This window comes from Salvelinus fontinalis, chromosome 2 (genome assembly GCF_029448725.1).
Source record: "Salvelinus fontinalis isolate EN_2023a chromosome 2, ASM2944872v1, whole genome shotgun sequence".
NCBI lineage: Eukaryota > Metazoa > Chordata > Actinopteri > Salmoniformes > Salmonidae > Salvelinus > Salvelinus fontinalis.
In genome coordinates this window covers 51,011,054-51,032,016 of record NC_074666.1, presented here as the reverse complement: position 1 = coordinate 51,032,016, position 20,963 = coordinate 51,011,054, and the positions used below count along the sequence as shown (strand labels likewise).

The window sequence follows — 20,963 nt, the reverse complement described above, 5'->3', positions numbered from 1 at the left end:
AGTACTGCTTAAGTAGATTTTTTGAGTATCTGTAAAGGTTTTCTTCCAGGGGTGAAGGAGAGGACCAAAATGCAGCGCGGCTAGTGTTAAACATGTTTAATACAAACACAAGTGAAACACTACAAACAACCTACAAAATAAAAAATGTGCAAAACCGATACAGACCTATTTGGTGCAGAACACAAACACAGAGACAGGTAACAATCACCCACAAACAAACAGTGAGAACCTCCTACCTTAATATGACTCTCAATTAGAGGAAAACGCAAAACACCTGCCTCTAATTAAGAGCCATACCAGGCAACCCAAAACCAACATAGAAACGGAAAACATAGACTGCCCACCCAAAACTCACGCCCTGACCATCACACACATACAAAACAACAGAAAACAGGTCAGGAACGTGACAGAACCCCCCCCTCGAGGTGCGAACGCCGGGCGCACCAGCACAAAGTCCAGGGGAGGGTCTGGGTGGGCATCTGACCACGGTGGTGGCTCAGGCTCCGGACGCTGTCCCCACACCACCATAGTCACTCCCCGCTTCTGTATTCCCCTCCCAATGACCACCCTCCAACTAAAACCACCTAAATGAAGGGGCAGCACCGGGATAAGGGCCAGCACCGGGATAAGGGGCAGCACCGGGATAAGGGGCGGCAGGTCCTGGCTGAGGGACTCTGGCAGGTCCTGGCTGAGGGACTCTGGCAGGTCCTGGCTGAGGGACTCTGGCAGGTCCTGGCTGAGGGACTCTGGCAGGTCCTGGCTGAGGGACTCTGGCAGGTCCGGGCTGAGGGACAGCTCCTGACTGTGGGGCAGCTCCTGACTGTGGGGCAGCTCATGACTGTGGGGCAGCTCATGACTGTGGGGCAGCTCATGACTGTGGGGCAGCTCATGACTGTAGGGCAGCTCATGACTGTAGGGCAGCTCATGACTGTAGGGCAGCTCCTGACTGTAGGGCAGCTCCTGACTGGCTGGCGGCTCTGGCGGCTCCTGACTGGCTGGCGGCTCTGGCGGCTCCTGACTGGCTGGCGGCTCTGGCGGCTCCTGACTGGCTGGCGGCTCTGGCGGCTCCTGACTGGCTGGCGGCTCTGGCGGCTCCTGACTGGCTGGCGGCTCTGGCGGCTCCTGACTGACGGACGGCTCTGGCGACTCCTGACTGACGGACGGCTCAGAAGGCGCTGTGCAGACGGATGGCTCAGAAGGCGCTGTGCAGACGGATGGCTCAGAAGGCGCTGGGCAGACGGATGGCTCAGAAGGCGCTGGGCAGACGGATGGCTCAGAAGGCGCTGGGCAGACGGATGGCTCAGAAGGCGCTGGGCAGACAGGCAGTGCAGAAGGCGTTGGGCAGACGGCCGACTCTGCCCTGCTGAGGCGCACAGTAGGCCTGGTGCGTGGTGCCGGAACTGGAGGTACCGGGCTGAGGGCACGCACCTCAGGGCGAGTGCGGGGAGAAGGAACAGTGCGTACAGGGCTCTGGAGACGCACAGATGGCTTAGTGCGTGGTGCCGGAACTGGAGGCACTGGGCTGGAGACACGCACCATAGGGAGAGTGCGTGGAGGAGGAACAGGGCTCTTAAAACGCACTGGAAGCCTGGTGCGTGGTGTAGGCACTGGTGGTACTGGGCTGGGGCGAGGAGGTAGCGCCGGAAATACCGGACCGTGCAGGCGTATTGGCTCCCTTGAGCACTGAGCCTGCCCAACCTTACCTGGTTGCATGCTCCCCGTAGCCCGTCCAGTGCGGGGAGGTGGAATAACCCGCACTGGGCTGTGTTGGCGAACAGGGGACACCATGCGTAAGGCTGGTGCCATGTAAGCCGGCCCAAGGAGACGTACTGGTGGCCAGATATGTAGGGCCGGCCTCATGACATTTGGCTCAATGCCCAATCTAGCCCTACCAGTGCGGGGAGGTGGAATAACCCGCACTGGGCTATGCACCCGTACAGGAGACACCGTGCGCTCTACTGCGTAACACGGCGTCTGCCCGTACTCCCGCTCTCCACGGTAATCACACACCTCAGGGCGAGTACCGTGTATGCTACGCCAAACCAACATCTCTCTCTCTTCGCTCTCCCCCAATATCACCAACAACTCATCAAATGTCTCATAATCTCCCATCCTTTCACTTTCCTCCAATCTGTCCAATAACTCCTCCACATTCTTCGACTCGTACCTCAATTTAGCCCACTGCTCCTTCTGGTAAGCACGGGGAACTGGCTCAAATCTCCCACTTGACCCAGCCATACTCCCCGTGTGCCCCCCCCCCCCCCCAAGAAATTTTTGGGGGAGCCTCTCGGGCTTCCAGCCACTCTGCCTTGCTAGCTCCCGCTGCTGCTGCTGCTGCCGCCGTTGCCTGTTGCCACGCTGCTTGATCTGGGTTTGGTGGGTGATTCTGTAAAGGTTTTCTTCCAGGGGTGAAGGAGAGGACCAAAATGCAGCGCGGCTAGTGTTAAACATGTTTAATACAAACACAAGTGAAACACTACAAACAACCTACAAAATAAAAAATGTGCAAAACCGATACAGACCTATCTGGTGCAGAACACAAACACAGAGACAGGTAACAATCACCCACAAACAAACAGTGAGAACCTCCTACCTTAATATGACTCTCAATTAGAGGAAAACGCAAAACACCTGCCTCTAATTAAGAGCCATACCAGGCAACCCAAAACCAACATAGAAACGGAAAACATAGACTGCCCACCCAAAACTCACGCCCTGACCATCACACACATACAAAACAACAGAAAACAGGTCAGGAACGTGACAGTATCTGTACTTTACTTTCCTATTCCTATTTTTGACTACTTTTACTTCACTTCATTTTTAAAGAAAAGTATGTACTTTTTACTTCATACGTTTTCCCTGACACCCAAAAGTACTCGTGTCATTTTGAATGCTTAGTTTGCTAAATATAAGGAATTTTACTTTTACTTTTGGTATTTAATTAAGTATATTTTAGCAACTACATTTACTTATGATACTTAAGTATATTTAAAATCAAATACTTTTAGACTTTTACTCAAGTAGTATTTTACTGGGTGACTTTTACTTGAGTAATTTTCTATTAAGGTATCATTATTTTTACTGAAGTATGTGAATTTAGTACTTTTTCCACCACTGTATATACCTATTGAGAGGTGGATGTCCCACACCCTGACTCCTAAACTTCATGTTTGAAAATAAAGCAATTCATGATTTTTGTTAATGTTTTCAACATTATTATTTCAATAGAACATCTTGAGTTGTTCTGTTATTAAATAGAAAGGTACTGATCTAGTTAGTAGTTTATTTTATTTTTAAACTTTTAAAAAATTATGCTGTCCCACCTTTTGATATCACCACTGAAGCACACACTGTACAATGCATGTGTCTTAAGCCACACTCCTACAAATATCACCAGGGCTGCGTTGTGTACGTTTTTACGTTATGGAACGTTCCATTAGTAACAATGGCGCCGGAGAAGAAGGCTGACATTTTACGTGTCCCCAACCGATTGTGTTTTTTGTTTATTTGCGTTGTTTGTAACATATTTTTTTTTTTACTTACTTTGTACATAATGTTGCTGCTACCGTCTCTTATGACTGAAAATTACTTCTGTACATCAGGACTGCGATTACTCACCACGGACTGGCAGAATCCTTTTTTTCCTTTAACGAGTGACGAGCCCGACGCGAATGATATACTGCTTTCTCAGGAACAGGCCCAGATCCCCTTGATTTGCCTGAAGAGCAGGCTGCCTTCTGAGAATTCGTAGGCGATCGAAATAAACCCCAACTTCCTTCCGTTCTGCTAGCAAACGTGCAATCTTTGGAGAATAATATGGATGACCTACCAGGAAAATTAAACTACCAATGAGACATTCAAAACTGTAATATCTTGTGCTTCACGGAGTCATGGCTGAATGACGACACTCAACATACAGCTGGCTGGATATACGCTGTACCGGCAGGATAGAACAGCAGCGTCTGGTAAGACAAGGGGTGGCAGACTGTATTTTTGAAAATAACAGCTGGTGCACAATATCTAAGGAAGTCTCGAGCTATTGCTCGTCTGAGGTAGAGTATCTCATGATAAGATGCAGACCACACTATCTATCTAGAGTTTATCTGTATTTTTCGTATCTGTTTACATACCACCACAGTCAGAGGCTGGCACTAACACTAACACAGCATTGAAGGAGCTGTATTCCGCCATAAGCAAACAAAAACGCTCACCCAGAGGCGCCGCTCCTAGTAGCCTGGGACTTTAATGCAGGGAAGCTTAAATCCTCATTTCTATCAGTATGTTAAATGTGCAACCAGAGGGCAAAAAACTCTACCACCTATACTCCACACACAGAGACCCGTACAAAGCTCTCCCTCGCCCTCCATTTGGCAAATATGACCATAATTCTATCCTCCTGATTCCTGCTTACAAGCAAAAATTAAAGCAGGATGCACCAGTGACTAGATTAATAAAAAAGTGGTCAGATGAAGCAGATGCTAAGCTACAGGACTGTTATGCTAGCACAGACTAGAATATGTTCCGGGATTCCTCCGACGGCATTGAAGAGTACACCACATCAGTCATTGGCTACATCAATAAGTGCATCGATGACGTAGTCCCCACAGTGACCATATGTACATACCCCAGCCATGGATTACAGGCAACATTCGCACTGAGCTAAAGGATTAAGCTGCTGCTTTCAAGGAGCGGGACTCTAAACCAGAAGCTTATAAGAAATCCCACTATGCCCCCCGATGACCCATCAAACATGCAAAGCGTCAATACGGTACTAAGATCGAATCGTACTACACCGGCTCTGAAGCTCGTCGGATGTGGCAGGCCTTGCAAACCATTACAGACTACAAAGGGAAGCACAGCCGAGAGCTGTCCAGTGACACAAACCTACCAAACGAGCTAAACTACTTCAATGCTCGCTTCGAGGCCAATAACACTGAAACGTGCATGAGAGCACCAGCTGTTCCGGAAGACTGTGTGATCACGCTATCCGCAGCCGATGTGATTAAGACCTTAAAACAGCTCAACATTCACAAGGCTGTGGGGCCAGACAGATTACCAGGACATGTAATGCGAGCATGCGCTGACCAACTGGCAAGTGTCTTCACTGACATTTTCAACCTCTCCTTGTCCGAGTTTGTAATACCGACATGTTTTAAGCAGACCACCATATTGCCTGTGCCCAAGAACACTAAGGTAACCTGCCTAAATGACTTCCGACCCGTAGCACTCATGTCTGTAGCCATGAAATGCTTTGAAAGGCTGGTCATGGCTTACATCAACACCATTATCCCAGAAACTCTGGACCCACTCCAATTTGCATACCGCCCCAACAGATCGACAGATGATGCAATCTCTATTGCACTCCACACTGCCCTTTCACACCTGGACAAAAGGAACACCTATGTGAGAATGCTGTTCATTGACTACAGCTCAGCGTGCAACACCATAGTGCCCTCAAGCTCATCAATAAGCTAAGGACCCTGGGACTAAACAGGACCTCTGCAACTGGATCCTGGACTTCTTGACGGGACGCCCCCAGGTGGTAAGGGTAGGTAACAACACATCTGCCACATTGATCCTCAACACAGGAGCCCCTCCGGGGTGCGTGCTCAGTCCCCTCCTGTACTCTTTGTTCACTCATTACTGCACGCCAGACACGACTCCAACACCATCATTAAGTCTTCTGATGACACAACAGTGGTAGGGCCTGATCACCGACAATGACGAGACAGCCTATAGGGAGGAGGTCAGAGACCTGGCCGTGTGGAGCCAGAACAACAACCTCTTCCTCAATGTGAACAAGACAAAGGAGATAATTGTGGACGACAGAAAAAAGAGGACCGAGCTCGCCCCCATTCTCATCGACGGGGCTGCAGTGGAGCAGGTTGAGAGCTCCAAGTTCCTTGGGGTCCACATCCCCAACAAACTAACATGGTCCAAGCACACCAAGAGAGTCATGAAGAGGGCACGACTAAACCTTTTCCCCCTCGGGAGACTGAAAAGATTTGGCATGGGTCCTCACGTCCTCAAAGGTTCTACAGCTGCACCACAGCTGCACCATCGAGAGCATCCCGACTTGAGCATTCTGACTTCCTTACTTGTTGCTCGGCCTCTGACAGCAAGGCAGTACAAAGGGTAGTGCGAATGGCCCAGTACATCACTGGTGCTAAGCTTCCTGCCATCCAGGACCTCTATACCAGGCGGTGTCAGAGGAAGGCCTTAAAAATGATCAAAGACTCCAGCCACCCAAGTCATAAACTGTTCACTCTGCTACCGCATGGCAAGCGGTACCGGAGCGCTAAGTCTAGGTCCAAGAGGCTTCTAAACAGCTTCTACCCCCAAGCCAAAATACTCCTGAACATGTAATCAAATGGCATTCCAGAGTATTTGCATTGCCCCCCTCTTTTACAACGCTGCTGCTCTCTGTTGTTATCATCTATGCATAGTGTTGTGGTCATTTCCTGTATTACTAAATGAGGAGAGTTTACAAAACACACAAGTCAGAGTTATATATTTAAACTTCATCTTTAATCAAATGATCTTCACCATAGCCCTTTGACTCTCAGATCAATTCAGTGTCTATAAATTAATTCTGAGAGTTCCTATAAGAGAATACAAAGATATTTTATAGCCAAGATACACCCCTCTCAACTTACATGACAAACCACAGATCTCAGAAACTTCACAAAGGGCCTTTTACTTGAGAGAGGAGCAAGATAGCATTAGCTATACATTATCGTTCAGTTTATATCTCTAAGACGAGGTTCTAATCTCGTTCTTGGTACTTCATAGTACCAAAACATTACCTCATCCAATGGCGTATATCAATTGTCAACTTTAGATACTCCCATCTCAAATACATCCCCTCCTGTACAAGCTCACAGGGGAGTGAGCCTCTAGGTCATATACTAGGTCAAGATAAGTTCAACATCAGAGGGGTAATACAGTGGTTCCAGACACTGCCATAGTCCTCCCCCCAATGGGAAAAGGAGGGAGTGACTGGAGTACAGACATTGTGGAGCCCTTCACATGGTTTAACAGATACATTCACATATGAAGACAATGTTCAAACCTGTTCACATATGAAGACAATGTTCCATTCTGATATTCTGCATATTCCCAGACATGTAAAAGACAAGCCTGACCTCTCCCCTCTCTGGGCCCCAAGTGACTTTTCCCTAGAGAACAAAGGAAAAATGCAACTGCCGACAGTATAGTCCAAAAGAGACATTCTAATGACAAGTATCTCACATAAGCATATTAAGAAAGTAAATAAAACATCTTATTTATCTATGTTACCTAACTAATTCTGATTCAGCTACGACAATAGTCACTTTAATAACCTACATGTACATGTTACCTCAACTAACTGGTGCCACAACACATTGACTCTGTACCGGTACCCCCCTGTATACAGTCTCGCTATTGTTATGTTACTGCTGCTCTTTAATTACTTGTTACTTTTATTTCTTATTCTTATCCATATTTTTTTGAACTGCATTGTTGGTTTGGGGCTTGTAAGTAATCATTTCACTGTAAGGTCTACACCTGTTGTAATCGGCGCATGTGACTAATAAAATTTGATTTGATTGATTAGAATTAAACGGAAATGGTGCTGTACTGAACGACCATTTGAAAAAACTGGGAGGGGTTGTGGGTTGGAGAACGCTGTCAGCATGGCTACTGCCCTTTTTAAATACGTCATTCATTGATTGAAGCCACTGCTCGCCGCACCCACCAAATGGATGCAAACGTACCTCCAAAGTCTGTTCAAGAATGTACAACAACGTTTTGGGGAAACGTGTCGTTCAGTACAAACTGTTCCTCAACGTAGCAAATGTTCAAAATAGAGCTCTTTGGCCACTCACACCAGTGGTGGGTTTGGTGTCAAAATGAGAATGCCTACTCTCTCTTGCAACATTAGTGGCCTTTCTCTCTCAAAGGCCAATTAGCTAGTGCTACACAGTCCAGCACTCTGTTGCCGACACCGCTCTGTTCCCTCTCCTGTTATTTCCTTGTTTGGAATAGCTTCAGAAAAGAATAGCATGAAAGCCTGTGTTTGTCAGCAGAGTCATTTTGTATGTTGGGGCCAGGCCTGTGACATTATAATTAAAATCAATGAATGGAGAGAGCTGAAAGGGTGAGGGTTATAAATGCTTGCCATTTGATGAAAGCAAGAGTTTCCACAATGAGTCAGACTTCTTTTATTAAGTCCTCGAAATGGAGCTGGAGGTAGATCATTTGTAGATAATTTTATATTTTTACCTGAATACTCTTGAGTACTGAGTCACACCCTGCAGTCCTGAATGAACACTCATTTGAGAAAGGCAATCTTTTGGAATAATTGTGCCACTGTTACTTCAACACTGTAAAGGCAAGTTTAAGCCATGCAGGGGATCTTGCCTGTGATGGGATCTTTAAGAATTGACAAATTAGGAAGCGATAGTCACTCCTGTACAACAGTGTTCTTAACTTAGAAGAAAGACGCCGGATTGGCGCACATTCAAACAAATCTGATCTAACAAAGTGGATATTTGTCAAATCCGGGGTTGACATCCATACAAGCATAGAGATAGTCACCTGGAATGCAGGTGTGACTTGTTCATTTGTGGAATTTCTTTCTTTCTTAATGCGTTTGAGCCAATCAGTTGTGGTGTGACAGAAGATAGCCCTATTTGGAATATAGAGGATCAGTTCATTAGAGTTAACTGCACCTCAGATTGCAGCCCAAATAAATGCTTCACAGAGTTCAAGTAACAGACACATCTCAACATTAACTGTTCAGAGTGAATCAGGCCTTCATGGTCCAATTGCTGCAAAGAAACCACTACTATCAAATTTATTTCAATCAATCAAATGTATTTATGAAGCCCTTTTTAAATCAGCCGATGTCACAAAGTGCTAAACAGAAACCCAGCCTAAAACCCCAAACAGCGAGCAATGCAGATGTAGAAGCACAGTGGCTAGGAAAAACTCCCTAAAGAGGTAGGAACCTAGGAAGAAACCTAGAGAGGAACCAGGCTCTGAGGGGTGGCCAGTCCATTTCTGGCTGTGCCGGGTGGAGATTATAACAGTACATGGCCACGATGTTCAAACGTTCATAGATGACCAGTAGGGTCAAATAATAATAATAATCACAGTGGTTGTAGAGGGTGCAACAGGGCAACAGCTCAGGAGTAAATGTCAGTTGGCTTTTCATAGCCAATCATTCAGTTAGAGACAGCAGGTGCGGTAGAGAGAGCGAGTCGAAAACAGTAGGTCTGGGAAAAGGTAGCACGTCAGGTGAACAGGTCAGGGTTCCATAGCTGCAGGCAGCAGCACGAGCAGGTTGACTGGGGACAGCAAGGAGTCATCAAGCCAGGTAGTCTTGAGGCATGGTCCTAGGTTTCAGGTCCTCAGAGAAAAGAGAGGGAGAAGAAGAGAGAGAATTAGAGGGAGCATACTTAAATTCACACAAGACACCGGATAATACAGGAGAAATACTCCAGATATAACAGACTGACCCTAGCACCCCGACACAAACTATTGCAGCATAATTACTGAAGGCTGAGACAGAAGGGGTCGGGAGACACTGTGGCCCCGTCCCACTATACCCCCAGACAGGGCCAACCAGGCAGATATAACCCCACCCACTTTGCCAAAGCACAGCCCCACACCGCTAGAGGGATATCTTCAACCACCAACTTACTACCCTGAGACAAGGCCGAGTATAGCCCACGATGATCTCCCCCACGGCACAAACCCGAGGGGGACGCCAACCAGGACAGGAAGATCACGTCAGTGACTCAGCCCACTCAAGTGACGCACCCCTCCTAGGGACGGCATGGAAGAGCACCAGTAAGCCAGTGACTCAGCCCCCATAATAGGGTTAGAGGCAGAGAATCCCAGGTCACCAATAATAATAAGAGGCTTGCTTGGGCCAAGAAACACGAGCAATGGACATGTTTTTAATGTATTTTTTATTGAACCTTTGTTTAACTAGGCAAGTCAGTTCTTATTTACAATGATGGCCTACTCCGGCCAAACCTTAACCCGGACGACACTGGGTCAATTGTGCACTGCCCTATGGGACTCTTAATCTCAGCCGGTTGTAATACAGCCTGGAATCGAACCAGGGTCTGTAGTGACGTTTCTAGCACAGAGATGCACTGCCGTTGACTGCTGCGCCAGTCGGGAGCCCCTCAAACATTAGACCGGTGGAAATCTGTCCTTTGGTCTGGTGAATCCAAATTTGAGATTTTTGGTTCCAACCGCTGTGTCTTTGTGTGATGCAGAGTAGGTGAACGCATGATCTCCACATGTGTGGTTCCCATTGTGAAGCATGGAGGAGGAAGTGTGATGGTGTGGGGGTGCTTTGCTGGTGACACTGTCAGTGATTTATTTAGATTTCAAGGCACACTTAACCAGCATGGCTACCACAGCATTCTGCAGCGATATGCCATCCTATCTGGTTTGCGCTTAGTGGGACTATCATTTGTTTTTCAACAGGACTATGACCCCAAAAATGTGTGGTTACTACATGATTCCATGTGTTATTTCATAGTTTTTATGTCTTCACTATTATTCTACAATGTAGAAAATAATACAAGTAAAGAAATACCCTTGAATGAGTTGGTGTGTCCAAACTTTTGACTGGTACTGTATGTACAGTTGAAGTCGGAAGTTTACATACACCTTAGCCAAATACATTTAAACTCAGTTTTTCACAATTCCTGACATTTAATCCTAGTAAAAATGCCATGTCTTCGGTCAGTTAGGATCACCACTTTATTTTAAGAATGTGAAATGTCAGAATAATAGTAGAGAAGGATTTATTTCAGCTTTTATTTCTTTCATCACATTCCCAGTGGGTCAGAAGTTTACATGCACTCAATTAGTATTTGCTAGCATTGCCTTTAAATTGTTTAACTTGGGTCAAACATTTTGGGTAGCCTTCCACAAGCTTCCCACAATAAGTTGGGTGAATTTTGCCCCATTCCTCCTGACAGAGCTGGTGTAACTGAGTCAGGTTTGTCGGCCTCCTTGCCCGCACACGCTTTTTCAGTTCTGCCCACAAATGTTCTATAGGATTGAGGTCAGGGCTTTGTGATGGCCACTCCAATACCTTGACTTTGTTGTTCTTAAGACATTTTGACACAACTTTGGAAGTATGCTTTGGAAGACCCATTTGCGACCAAGCTTTAACTTCCTGAATGATGTCTTGAGATGTTTCTTCAATATATTCATATAAGTTTCCCCCCTCTTGATGCCATCTATTTTGTGAAGTACACCAGTCCCTCCTGCAGCAAAGCACCCCCACAACATGATGCTGCCACCCCCGTGCTTCACGGTTGGGATGGTGTTCTTCGGCTTGCAAACCTCCCCCTTTTTCCTCCAAACATAACAATGGTAGTTATGGCCAAACAGTTCTATCTTTGTTTCATCAGACCAGAGGACATTTCTCCAAAAAGTACGATCTTTGTCCCCATGTGCAGTTGCAAACCGTAGCCTGGCTTTTTTATGGTTGTTTTGGAGCAGTGGCCTCTTCCTTGCGGAGCGCCCTTTCAGGTTATGTCGATATAGGACTCGTTTTACTGTGGATATAGATACTTTTGTACCTGTTTCCTCCAGCATCTTCACAAGGTCCTTTGCTGTTGTTCTGGGATTGATTTGCACTTTTCTCACCAAAGTACGTTCATCTCTAGGAGACAGAACACGTCTCCTTCCTGAGTGGTTTGACGGCTGCGTGGTCCCATTGTGTTTCTACTTGCGTACTATTGTTTGTATAAATGAGCCTGGCACCTTCAGGCGTTTGGAAATTGCACCCAAGGATGAACCAGACTTGTGGAGGTCTACATTTCTTTTCTGAGGTCTTGGCTGATATCTTTTGTTTTTCCATGATGTCAAGCAAAGAGGCACTGAGTTTGAAGGTAGTTCTTGAAATACATCCACAGGTACACGTCCAATTGACTCAGAGGATGTCAAATAGCCTATCAGAAGCTTCTAAAGCCATGACATAATTTTCTGGAATTTTCCAAGGCACAGTCAACTTAGTGTATGTAAACTTCTGACCCACTGGAATTGTGATATAGTGAAATAATCTACCTGTAAACAATTGTTGGAAAAATGACTTGTGTCATGCACAAAGTAGATGTCCTAACCGTCTTGCCAAAACTATAGTTTGTTAACAATATATTTGTGGAGTGGTTGAAAAACGAGTTTTAATGACTCCAACCTAATTGTATGTAAACTTCCGACTTCAACTGTATGTTTAGATCTGAAACTAATATACTGTTCAGAAGCCCTTGGTGTTAAAGGAGTTTGGATGTGTACGTTTAGTAGATGCATGGGGCTAAATGAAGGTATTGTAGAAGTCACAGGCGACTTTGAACTCTGAGATGGGTTCACCTGTCCTACTACCATGTAGGCTATGGGAGCAGTTCTTTTCCACTGTTATCAACCGAGCAGTTGGAGCCCTGAACACTGATTGGCTGAAAGCCGTGGTATATCAGACTGTATACTGGGGGTATTACGTTGGTAACTAGTTTATTATAGGGATAAGGCACCTCAGGGCTTTATGGTATATGGCCAATATACCACAGCTAAGGGCTATATCCAGGCACTCCTCGTTGCATCGTGCTTAAGAGCAGCCCGCAGCTGTTGTGTTTTGGCCATATTCTACACCCCATCGGGCCTTATTGCTTAATTCTACAACAGGATCCCTACTTAGAAAGTGACACAAAGCAGGTTGTGGCCTCTGCAAGCTTTCTGTCCACTGGCCAACACTGCCTGGTCTGCGTTGAGTTGGTTTACCTGACTCTCTGGGGTGAAGTTTCTCCCGGGTCCAGATCAGCTTTCCCTCCCCCAATCCTAACCTTAACCATGGGACAATTGCTAAATTGATCTCAGATCAGCATCTAGGGGAAACTTCACCCTACACCTTATACCTAACACCCTAGTTACATTTGTGAAGAAAGAGCCTGAAAAGTCTGGATACATCATGTCCCATGTCTTCACTCCGTCTTCTCATTTGGGTCAGAAATCTCCCAACAATAATATAATAATAATATAATAATGTCCGTGTTGTTATTTTGTTCCGTGTTACGAAACACATGGCAAGTATATTAAGCCATGCTAAATAAATTGAAGGGTTATCAAAATGTGTGGTAGTGTGTTTTTGATGCAATCTGGTACAGTGTTTTTGATCCCAGTATTTGTTTTTTTGCCACACAAGATGCAGTCTTCTTTTATGTCTTGTTTGAATTCATTTGAAGTGAGCACAATTTCCTTGGACACATTTTACATACAAGAATGAGAGCATAGATTAGGGAACAGAGAGAGACTGATTGGAGTGGGGATTTAGGGTTGATATAGACTTACAGTGCCTTGCAAAAGTATTCACCCCCCTTGGCATTTTTCCTATTTTGTTGCATTACAACCTGTAATTTTTATTTGGTTTCATGTAATGGACATACACAAAATAGTCCAAATTGGTGAAGTGAAATGAAAAAAATTACTTTTTTCAAAAAATTCCAAAAACATTCAAAACGTAAAAGTGGTGCGTGCATATGTATTCACCCACTTTGCTGTGAAGCCCCTAAATAAGATATGGTCCAATCAATTACCTTCAGAAGTCACACAATTGGTTTAATAAAGTCCACATGTGTGCAATCTAAGTGTCACATGATCTCAGTATATCTACACCTGTTCTGAAAGGCCCCAGAGTCTGCAACACCACTAAGCAAGGTGCACCACCAAGCAAGCGACACCGTGAAGACCAAGGAGCTCTCCAAACAGGTCAAGGACAAAATTGTGGACAAGTACCGATCAGGGTTGGGTAATAAAAAAATATCTGAAACTTTGAACATCCCACGGAGCACCATTAAATCTATTATAAATAATTGTTAAGAATATTGCACCACAACAAACCTGCCAAGAGAGGGCTGCCCACCAAAACTCACGGACCAGGCAAGGAGGGCATTAATCAGAGCGGCAACAAAGAAACCAAAAATAACCCTGAAAGAGCTGCAAAGCTCCACAGTGGAGAGTGGAGTATCTGTCCATAGGACCACTTTAAGCCGTACACTCCACAGAGATGGGCTTTACGGAAGAGTGTCCAGAAAAAAATAAGCAAACATATTTGGTGTTCGCCAAAAGGCATGTGGGAGACTCCCCAAACATATGGAAGACGGTACTCTGGTCAGATTTTTGGCCATCAAGGAAAACGCTATGTCTGGCGCAAACCCAACACCTCTCATCACCCCGAGAACACTATCCCCACAGTGAAGCATGGTGGTGACAGCATCATGCTGTGGGAATGTTTTTCATAGGCAGGGACTGGGAAACTGATCAGAATTGAAGGAATGATGGATGGCACTAAATACAGGGAAATTCTTGAGGGAAACCTGTCTTCCAGAGATTTGAGACTGGGACGGAGGTTCACCTTCCAGCAGGACAATAACCTTAAGCATACTGCTAAAGCAACACTCGAGTGGTTTAAGGGGAAACATTTAAATGTCTTGGAATGGCCTAGTCAAAGCCCAGACCTCAATCCAATTGAGAATCTGTGGTATGACTTAAAGATTGCTGTACACCAGCGGAACCCATCCAAATTGAAGGAGCTGGAGCAAATTTGCTTTGAAGAATGGGCAAAAATCCCATGTGGCAAGCTTATAGAGACATACCCTAAGAGACTTACAGCTGTAATTGCTGCAAAATGTGGCTCTACAAGGTATTGACTTTGGGGGGTGAATAGTAATGCACGCTCAAGTAAAAAAAGAATTGGAATTCTTGTTTGTTTCACAATAAAAATATTTAGCATCTTCAATGTGGTAGGCATGCTATGTAAATCAAATTATACAAACCCCAAAAATCCATTTTAATTTCAGTGTGTAAGGCAACAAAATAAGAAAAATGCCAAGAGGGGTGAATACTTTCGCAAGCCACTATCTCTGTGTCCACTATGCAACCTGTGTTTGTGTGCCAGGTTTAAGCATGTATTTTTCTTTGTCTTGGACATGTACACAAGAATACATGGTGTACTTATTAAAGAATCACCTTGGCCAAAAGTCAAACAAATAGTCAGGTACTGCTCAGCTTCAAGGTTTAATGGCCGAATGTCTATATTGTGGAAATGGGGTTTTATACCCTGATATAGTATTATGACAATTATTTTGGCACTCACGGGTCAAAGAAACACTGTAACTTCAGGAAATAGTTTGTTTTTCTGTCGTCCCAATGAAGCCTATTCTATTAACATAATACAATGATACTTAATGTGTGTGTGTGTGTGTCCTCAGATGAGGGAGCGGAGCAGCTCGGAGCCCAGTAGGAAGGTGCAGACTGAGATCAGTGTAAAAGTCTCTGAAGTGAGTACCATGTGGAAGCCCCACTCTACCTACTGGACGCATAGCTTTTTGCAGGAGTAAGCAGGGCACAAGCCACCTGATTTGAAGTGTTTTCAGATGTGAGCAGCACATTGAATTGTTGAAAATAGAATCAGAGTGAAATGTACACTGAGCCCAAGTTTAATTAAATTAATTGGCAGCGATGCCATGGTGTGAAAATTGTTGTTCTAGCCTAGCACTCACACACTTGATTCAAGCATACTGAACAAAAATATAAATGCAACAATTTCAACGATTTTACTGAGTTACAGTTCATATAAGGAAATCAGTGAACTGAAATAAATTCATGACTGGGCAGGGTCGCAGCCATGTGTGGGCCTGGGAGGGCATATTGTAGGCTCACTCATTTGGGAGCTAGGCCCACCCATTGGGAAGCCAGGCCCTGTCAATCAGAATCAGTTTTTCCCCACAAAAGGGCTTTATTACAGACAGAAATAGTCCTCAGTTTCCTCAGCTGTCTGGGTGGCTGGTCTCAGATGGTCCCGCAGTTGAAGAAGCCGGATGTAGAGATCCTGGGCTGGCGAGGTTACACGTGGTCTGCTGTTGTGAGGCCGGTTGGACGTACTGCCAAATTCTCTAAAACGATGTTGGAGACGGGTTATGGTAGAGAAATTAAAATTAATCCTCTGGCAACAGCTCTGGTGGACATTCCTGCAGTCAATATACTAATTGCACGCTCCCTCAACATTTTTGACATCTGTGGCATTGTTGTTTGACAAAACTGCACATTTTAGAGTGGACTTTTATTGTCCCCAGCACAAAGTGCACTTGTGTAATGATCATGCTGTTTAATCAGCTTCTTGATATGCCACACATGTCAGGTGGATTAATTATTTTGGCAAAGGAGAAATTCTCACTAACAGGGATGTAAACAAATGTATGCACAAAATTGGAGAGAAAATCCTTTTGTCTATATGGAAAATTCTGGGATCTTATTTCAGCTCATGAAACATGGGAGCAACACTTTACATGTTGCGTATATACAGTACCAGTCAAAAGGTTGGACAGCTACTCATTCTAGGGTTTTTCTATATTTTTTAAATGTTCTGCATTGTAGAATAATAATGAAGACCTCAAAACGATCAAATAACACATATGGAATCATCTAGTAACCAAAAAAGTGATTCAACAAATCAAAATATATTTTATATTTGAGATTCTTCAAAGTAGCCACCCTTTGCCTTGATGACAGCTTTGCACACTCTTGGCATTCTCTCAACCAGCTTCACCTGGAATGCTTTTCCAACAGTCTTGAAGGAGTTCCCACATAGGCTGAGCACTTGTTGGTTGCTTTTCCTTCACTCTGCAGTCCAACTCATCCCAAACCATTTCAATTGGGTTGAGGTTGGGTGATTTTGGAGGCCAGGTCATCTGATGCAGCACTCCATCCCTCTCCTTCTTGGTCAAATAGCCCTTACACAGCCTGGAGGTGTGTTGGGTCATTGTCCTGCTGAAAAACAAATGATAGTCCCACTAAGCGCAAACCAGATAGGATAGCATATCACTGCAGAATTCTGTGGTAGCCATGCTGGTTATAAGTGTGCCTTGAATTCTAAGTCACCAGCAAAGCATCCCCACACCATCACACCTCCTCCATGCTTCATGGTGGGAACCACAGATGCGGAGATCATCCGTTCACCTACTCTGCGTCTCACAAAGACACATCGGTTGGAACCAAAAATCGCAAATTTGGACTCATCAAACCAAAGGACAGATTTCCACCGATCTAATGTCCATTGTTTGTGTTTCTTGGCCCAAACAAGTATCTTCTTCCTATTGGTGTCCTTTTTAGTAGTGATTTCTTTGCAGCAATTCGACCATGAAGGCCTGATTCATGGAATCTCCTTCGAACAGTTGATGTTGAGATGTGTCTGCTACCTGTGAAGCATTTTTTTGGGCTGCAATCTGAGGTGCAGTTAACTCTAATGAACTGATCCTCTGCAGCAGAGGTAACTCTGGGTCTTCCATTCCTGTAGCGGTCCTCAGGGGAGACAGTTTCATCATAGTGCTTGCGGGTTTTTGCCAATGCACTTGAAGAAACTTTCAAAGTTATTGAAATGCTTCATGTCTGAAAGTATTGATGAACTGTCGTTTCTCTTTGCTTATTTGAGCTGTTCTTGTCATAACATGGACTTGGTTTATTACCAAATAGGGCTGTCTTCTGTATAACACCCGTACCTTGCCACAGCACATCTTATTGGCTAATTTGAAGAATTTGTTTAATTTGGTTATTACATTATTCCATATGTGTTATTTTATTGTTTTAATGTCTTCAATATTATTCTACAATGTAGAAAATAGTAAAAATAAAGAAAAACCCTTGAATAAGCAGGTGTGTCCACACTTTTGACTGGTACTGTGTTTCTGTTCAGTATAATTACCTCATCAAACTGTTGGGACAAAATACAGTAGATGTATGTATTGGTCCCATGATTCACAAACATTGATCTACAGTACACAACATTTAAAGAGAATTGGCACAAAAAAAAGTCGAATTACAGTAGATTCATATTGAAATATGATATTCCTAATATTTATAGAAATCGGAAGCCCTAAAATAGAGGGATAGAAAACACCGAACAGAGAGAAGTAGTCAGAGGAGGGAAGGTGTTTGCTATAGCATGAGAAGTCTGTTGAGTCCTGTTTTGTGGGTCCTGAACAGATTGTTTACATATTAAAGCTTGGTGGAGAGAGGGGAGCTTAGCAAATTATTACAACCTCTTTCTCAAGGCCTTCCTCCACTTTTTATCTCTTTCTTTCTCTCTTGTTCTCTCTCTCTTCTTTGTCACTTTCATGCACCATTCTACATCATTCCTCGCCCCTATCTCTATCTTCCTATCTCCCCTTATTTTCTCTCTCTCTCCCTGTATGTAAGGCAGTGAGACTAGCAGTAATTGCCACCTCTCGCCCACACAGCCAACACCAAGGCCTTCACTGAGCCAATTCCTCCTGAAAAACACACTCGGCCCTGAACTTTTGCTTTGGAATTTCACAAGCATGATACAGAGAGCCTCCTCTCTAGTCAATTTCCATAGATTTTTATCAGGTCATTCAGATTTACAGTGCGTTTGGAAAGTTTTCAGACCCCTTGACTTTTTCCACATTTTGTTATATTACAGCCTTATTCTAAAATTTATTAAATATTTGTTTTAATCATCAATCTACACACAATACCCTTTAATGACAAAACAAGAACAGGTTTTTAGAAATTTTAGCAAATGTGAAGATACATTTTTTTTTAATTATTTACATACACTACCGTTCAAAAGTTTGGGGTCACTTAGAAATGTCCTTGTTTTCCATTAAAATATATTTTAAATGAGTTGCAAAATGAATAGGAAATATAGTCGACGTTGACAAGGTTATAAAGATTTTTAATTTAAATAATTATTGTGTCCTTCAAACTTTGCTTTCGTCAAAGAATCCTCCATTTGCAGCAATTATAGTCTTGCAGACCTTTGGCATTCTAGTTGTCAATTTGTTGAGGTAATCTGAAGAGATTTCACCCCATGCTTGCTGAACCACCTCTCACAAGTTCGATTTGCTTGATGTGCACTTCTTACGTACCATACGGTCAAGCTGCTCCAACAACCGCTCAATAGGGTTGAGATCCGGGGACTATGATGGTCACTCCATTATAGACAGAATACCAGCTGACTGCTTCTTCCCTAAATACTTCTTGCATAGTTTGGAGCTGTGCTTTGGGTCATTGTCCTGTTTTAGGAGGAAATTGGCTCCAATTAAGCGCTGTCCACAGGGTATGGCATGGCGTTGCAAAATGGAGTGATAGCCTTCTTTCTTCAAGATCCATTTTACCCTGTACAAATCTCCCACTTTACCACCACCAAAGCACCCCCAGACCATCATATTGCCTCCACCATGCTTGACAGATGGCGTCAAGCACTCCTCCAACATCTTTTCTTTTTCTCTGCAACTTACGAATGTTCTTATTTGTTATCCAAACACCTCAAACTTAGATCCGTCTGTCCATAACACTTTTTTCCAATCTTCCTCTGTCCAGTGTCTGTGTTCTTTTGCCCATCTTCTCTTTTTATTGGCCAGTCTGAGATATGGCTTTTTCTTTTCAACTCTGCCTAGAATGTCAGCATAATTTCTGCATTTCTCAGAACAAGAATAGACTGATGAGTTTCAGAAGAAAGCTGTTTGTTTCTTGCCATTTTGAGCATGTAATCGAACCCACAACTGCCGATGCTCCAGATACTCAACTAGTCTAAAGAAGGCCAGTTGTATTGCTTCTTTAATCAGAACAACAGTTTTCAGCTGTACTAACTTAATTGCAAAAGGGTTTTCAAATGATCATTTTGCCTTTTAAAATGATAAACTTGGATTAGCTAACACAACGTGCCATTGGAACACAGGAGTGATGGTTGCTGATAATGGGCCTCCATAAGCCTATGTAGATATTCCATTCAAAATCTGCCGTTTCCAGCTACAATATTCATTTACAATATTATCAATTTATACACTGTATTTCTGATCAATTTGATGTTATTTTAATGGACAAAAAATGTGCTTTTCTTTCAAATACAAGGACATTTCTAAGTGACCCCAAACCTGAACGGTAGTGTAAGTATTCAGATCCTTTGCTATGAGACTCGATATTGATCTCTGTTGCATCCTGTTTCCAATGATCATCCTTGAGAAAGGTTCACACCTGTCTATACAAGGTCCCACAGTTGACAGTGCATGTCAGAGCAAAAACCAAGCCATGAGGTCGAAGGAATCATCTGTAGAGCTCCGAGACAGAATTGTGTCTAGGCGCAGATCTGGGGAAGGGTACCAAAACATGTCTGCAGCATTGAAGGTCTCCTAGAATACATTGGCCTCCATCATTCTTAAATGGAAGAAGTTTGGAACCACCAAGACTCTTCCTAGAGCTGGCCGACCGGCCAAACTGTGCAATCGGGGGAGAAAGGCCTTGGTCAGGGAGGTGACCGAGGACCCGATGGTCAATCTGACAAAGCTCCAGAGTTCCTTTGTGGAGATGGGAGACGCTTCCAGAAGGACAACAATCTCTGCAGCACTTCACCAATCAGGCCTTTATGGTAGAGTGGCCAGACCGAAGCCACTCATCAGTAAAAGGAACATGACAGCCCGCTTGGAGTTTGCCAAATGGCATCTAAAGGATTCAGACCATGATAAACAAAATGATCTGGTCTGATGAAACAAGGACTGAACTCTTTGGCCTGAATGCCCAGCATCACGTCTGGAGGAAACCTGGCACTATCCCTACGGTGAAGCATGGTGGTGGCAGCATCATGTTGTGGGGATGTTTTTCAGCAGCAGGGACTGGGAGACTAGTCAGGATCGTACAAAAGATGAACAGAGCAAAGTACAGAGAGATCCTTGATGGAAACCTGCTCCAGAGCGCTCAGGACCTCAGACTTGGGCAAAGGTTCACCTTCCAACACGACAACGACCCTAAGCAGACAGCCAAGACAAAGGAGGAGTGGCTTCGGGACAAGTCTCAGAATGTCCTTGATTGGCCCAGCCAGAGCCCGGACTTGAACCCAATCGAATATCTCTGGAGAAACCTGAAAATAGCTGTACAGC

The 20,963-nt window shown here is 44.3% G+C and overlaps 1 protein-coding gene across 26 annotated transcripts in view; it reads left to right on the top strand.

Moving 5' to 3' along the window:
* Positions 1-20,963, top strand: part of dlg2 (discs, large homolog 2 (Drosophila)) — a 358,090-nt gene that overhangs the window by 77,759 nt on the left and 259,368 nt on the right. For all 26 annotated transcript variants that reach the window (XR_008754221.1, XM_055877409.1, XM_055877462.1 and 23 more), the window contains exon 4: positions 15,282-15,350. Coding sequence is in view for 25 of the 26 variants with exons in the window: in XM_055877409.1 (XP_055733384.1) it covers positions 15,282-15,350 (69 nt within the window). In the remaining variant the exon portion in view is untranslated. The remainder of the gene's footprint in view (positions 1-15,281; positions 15,351-20,963) is intronic.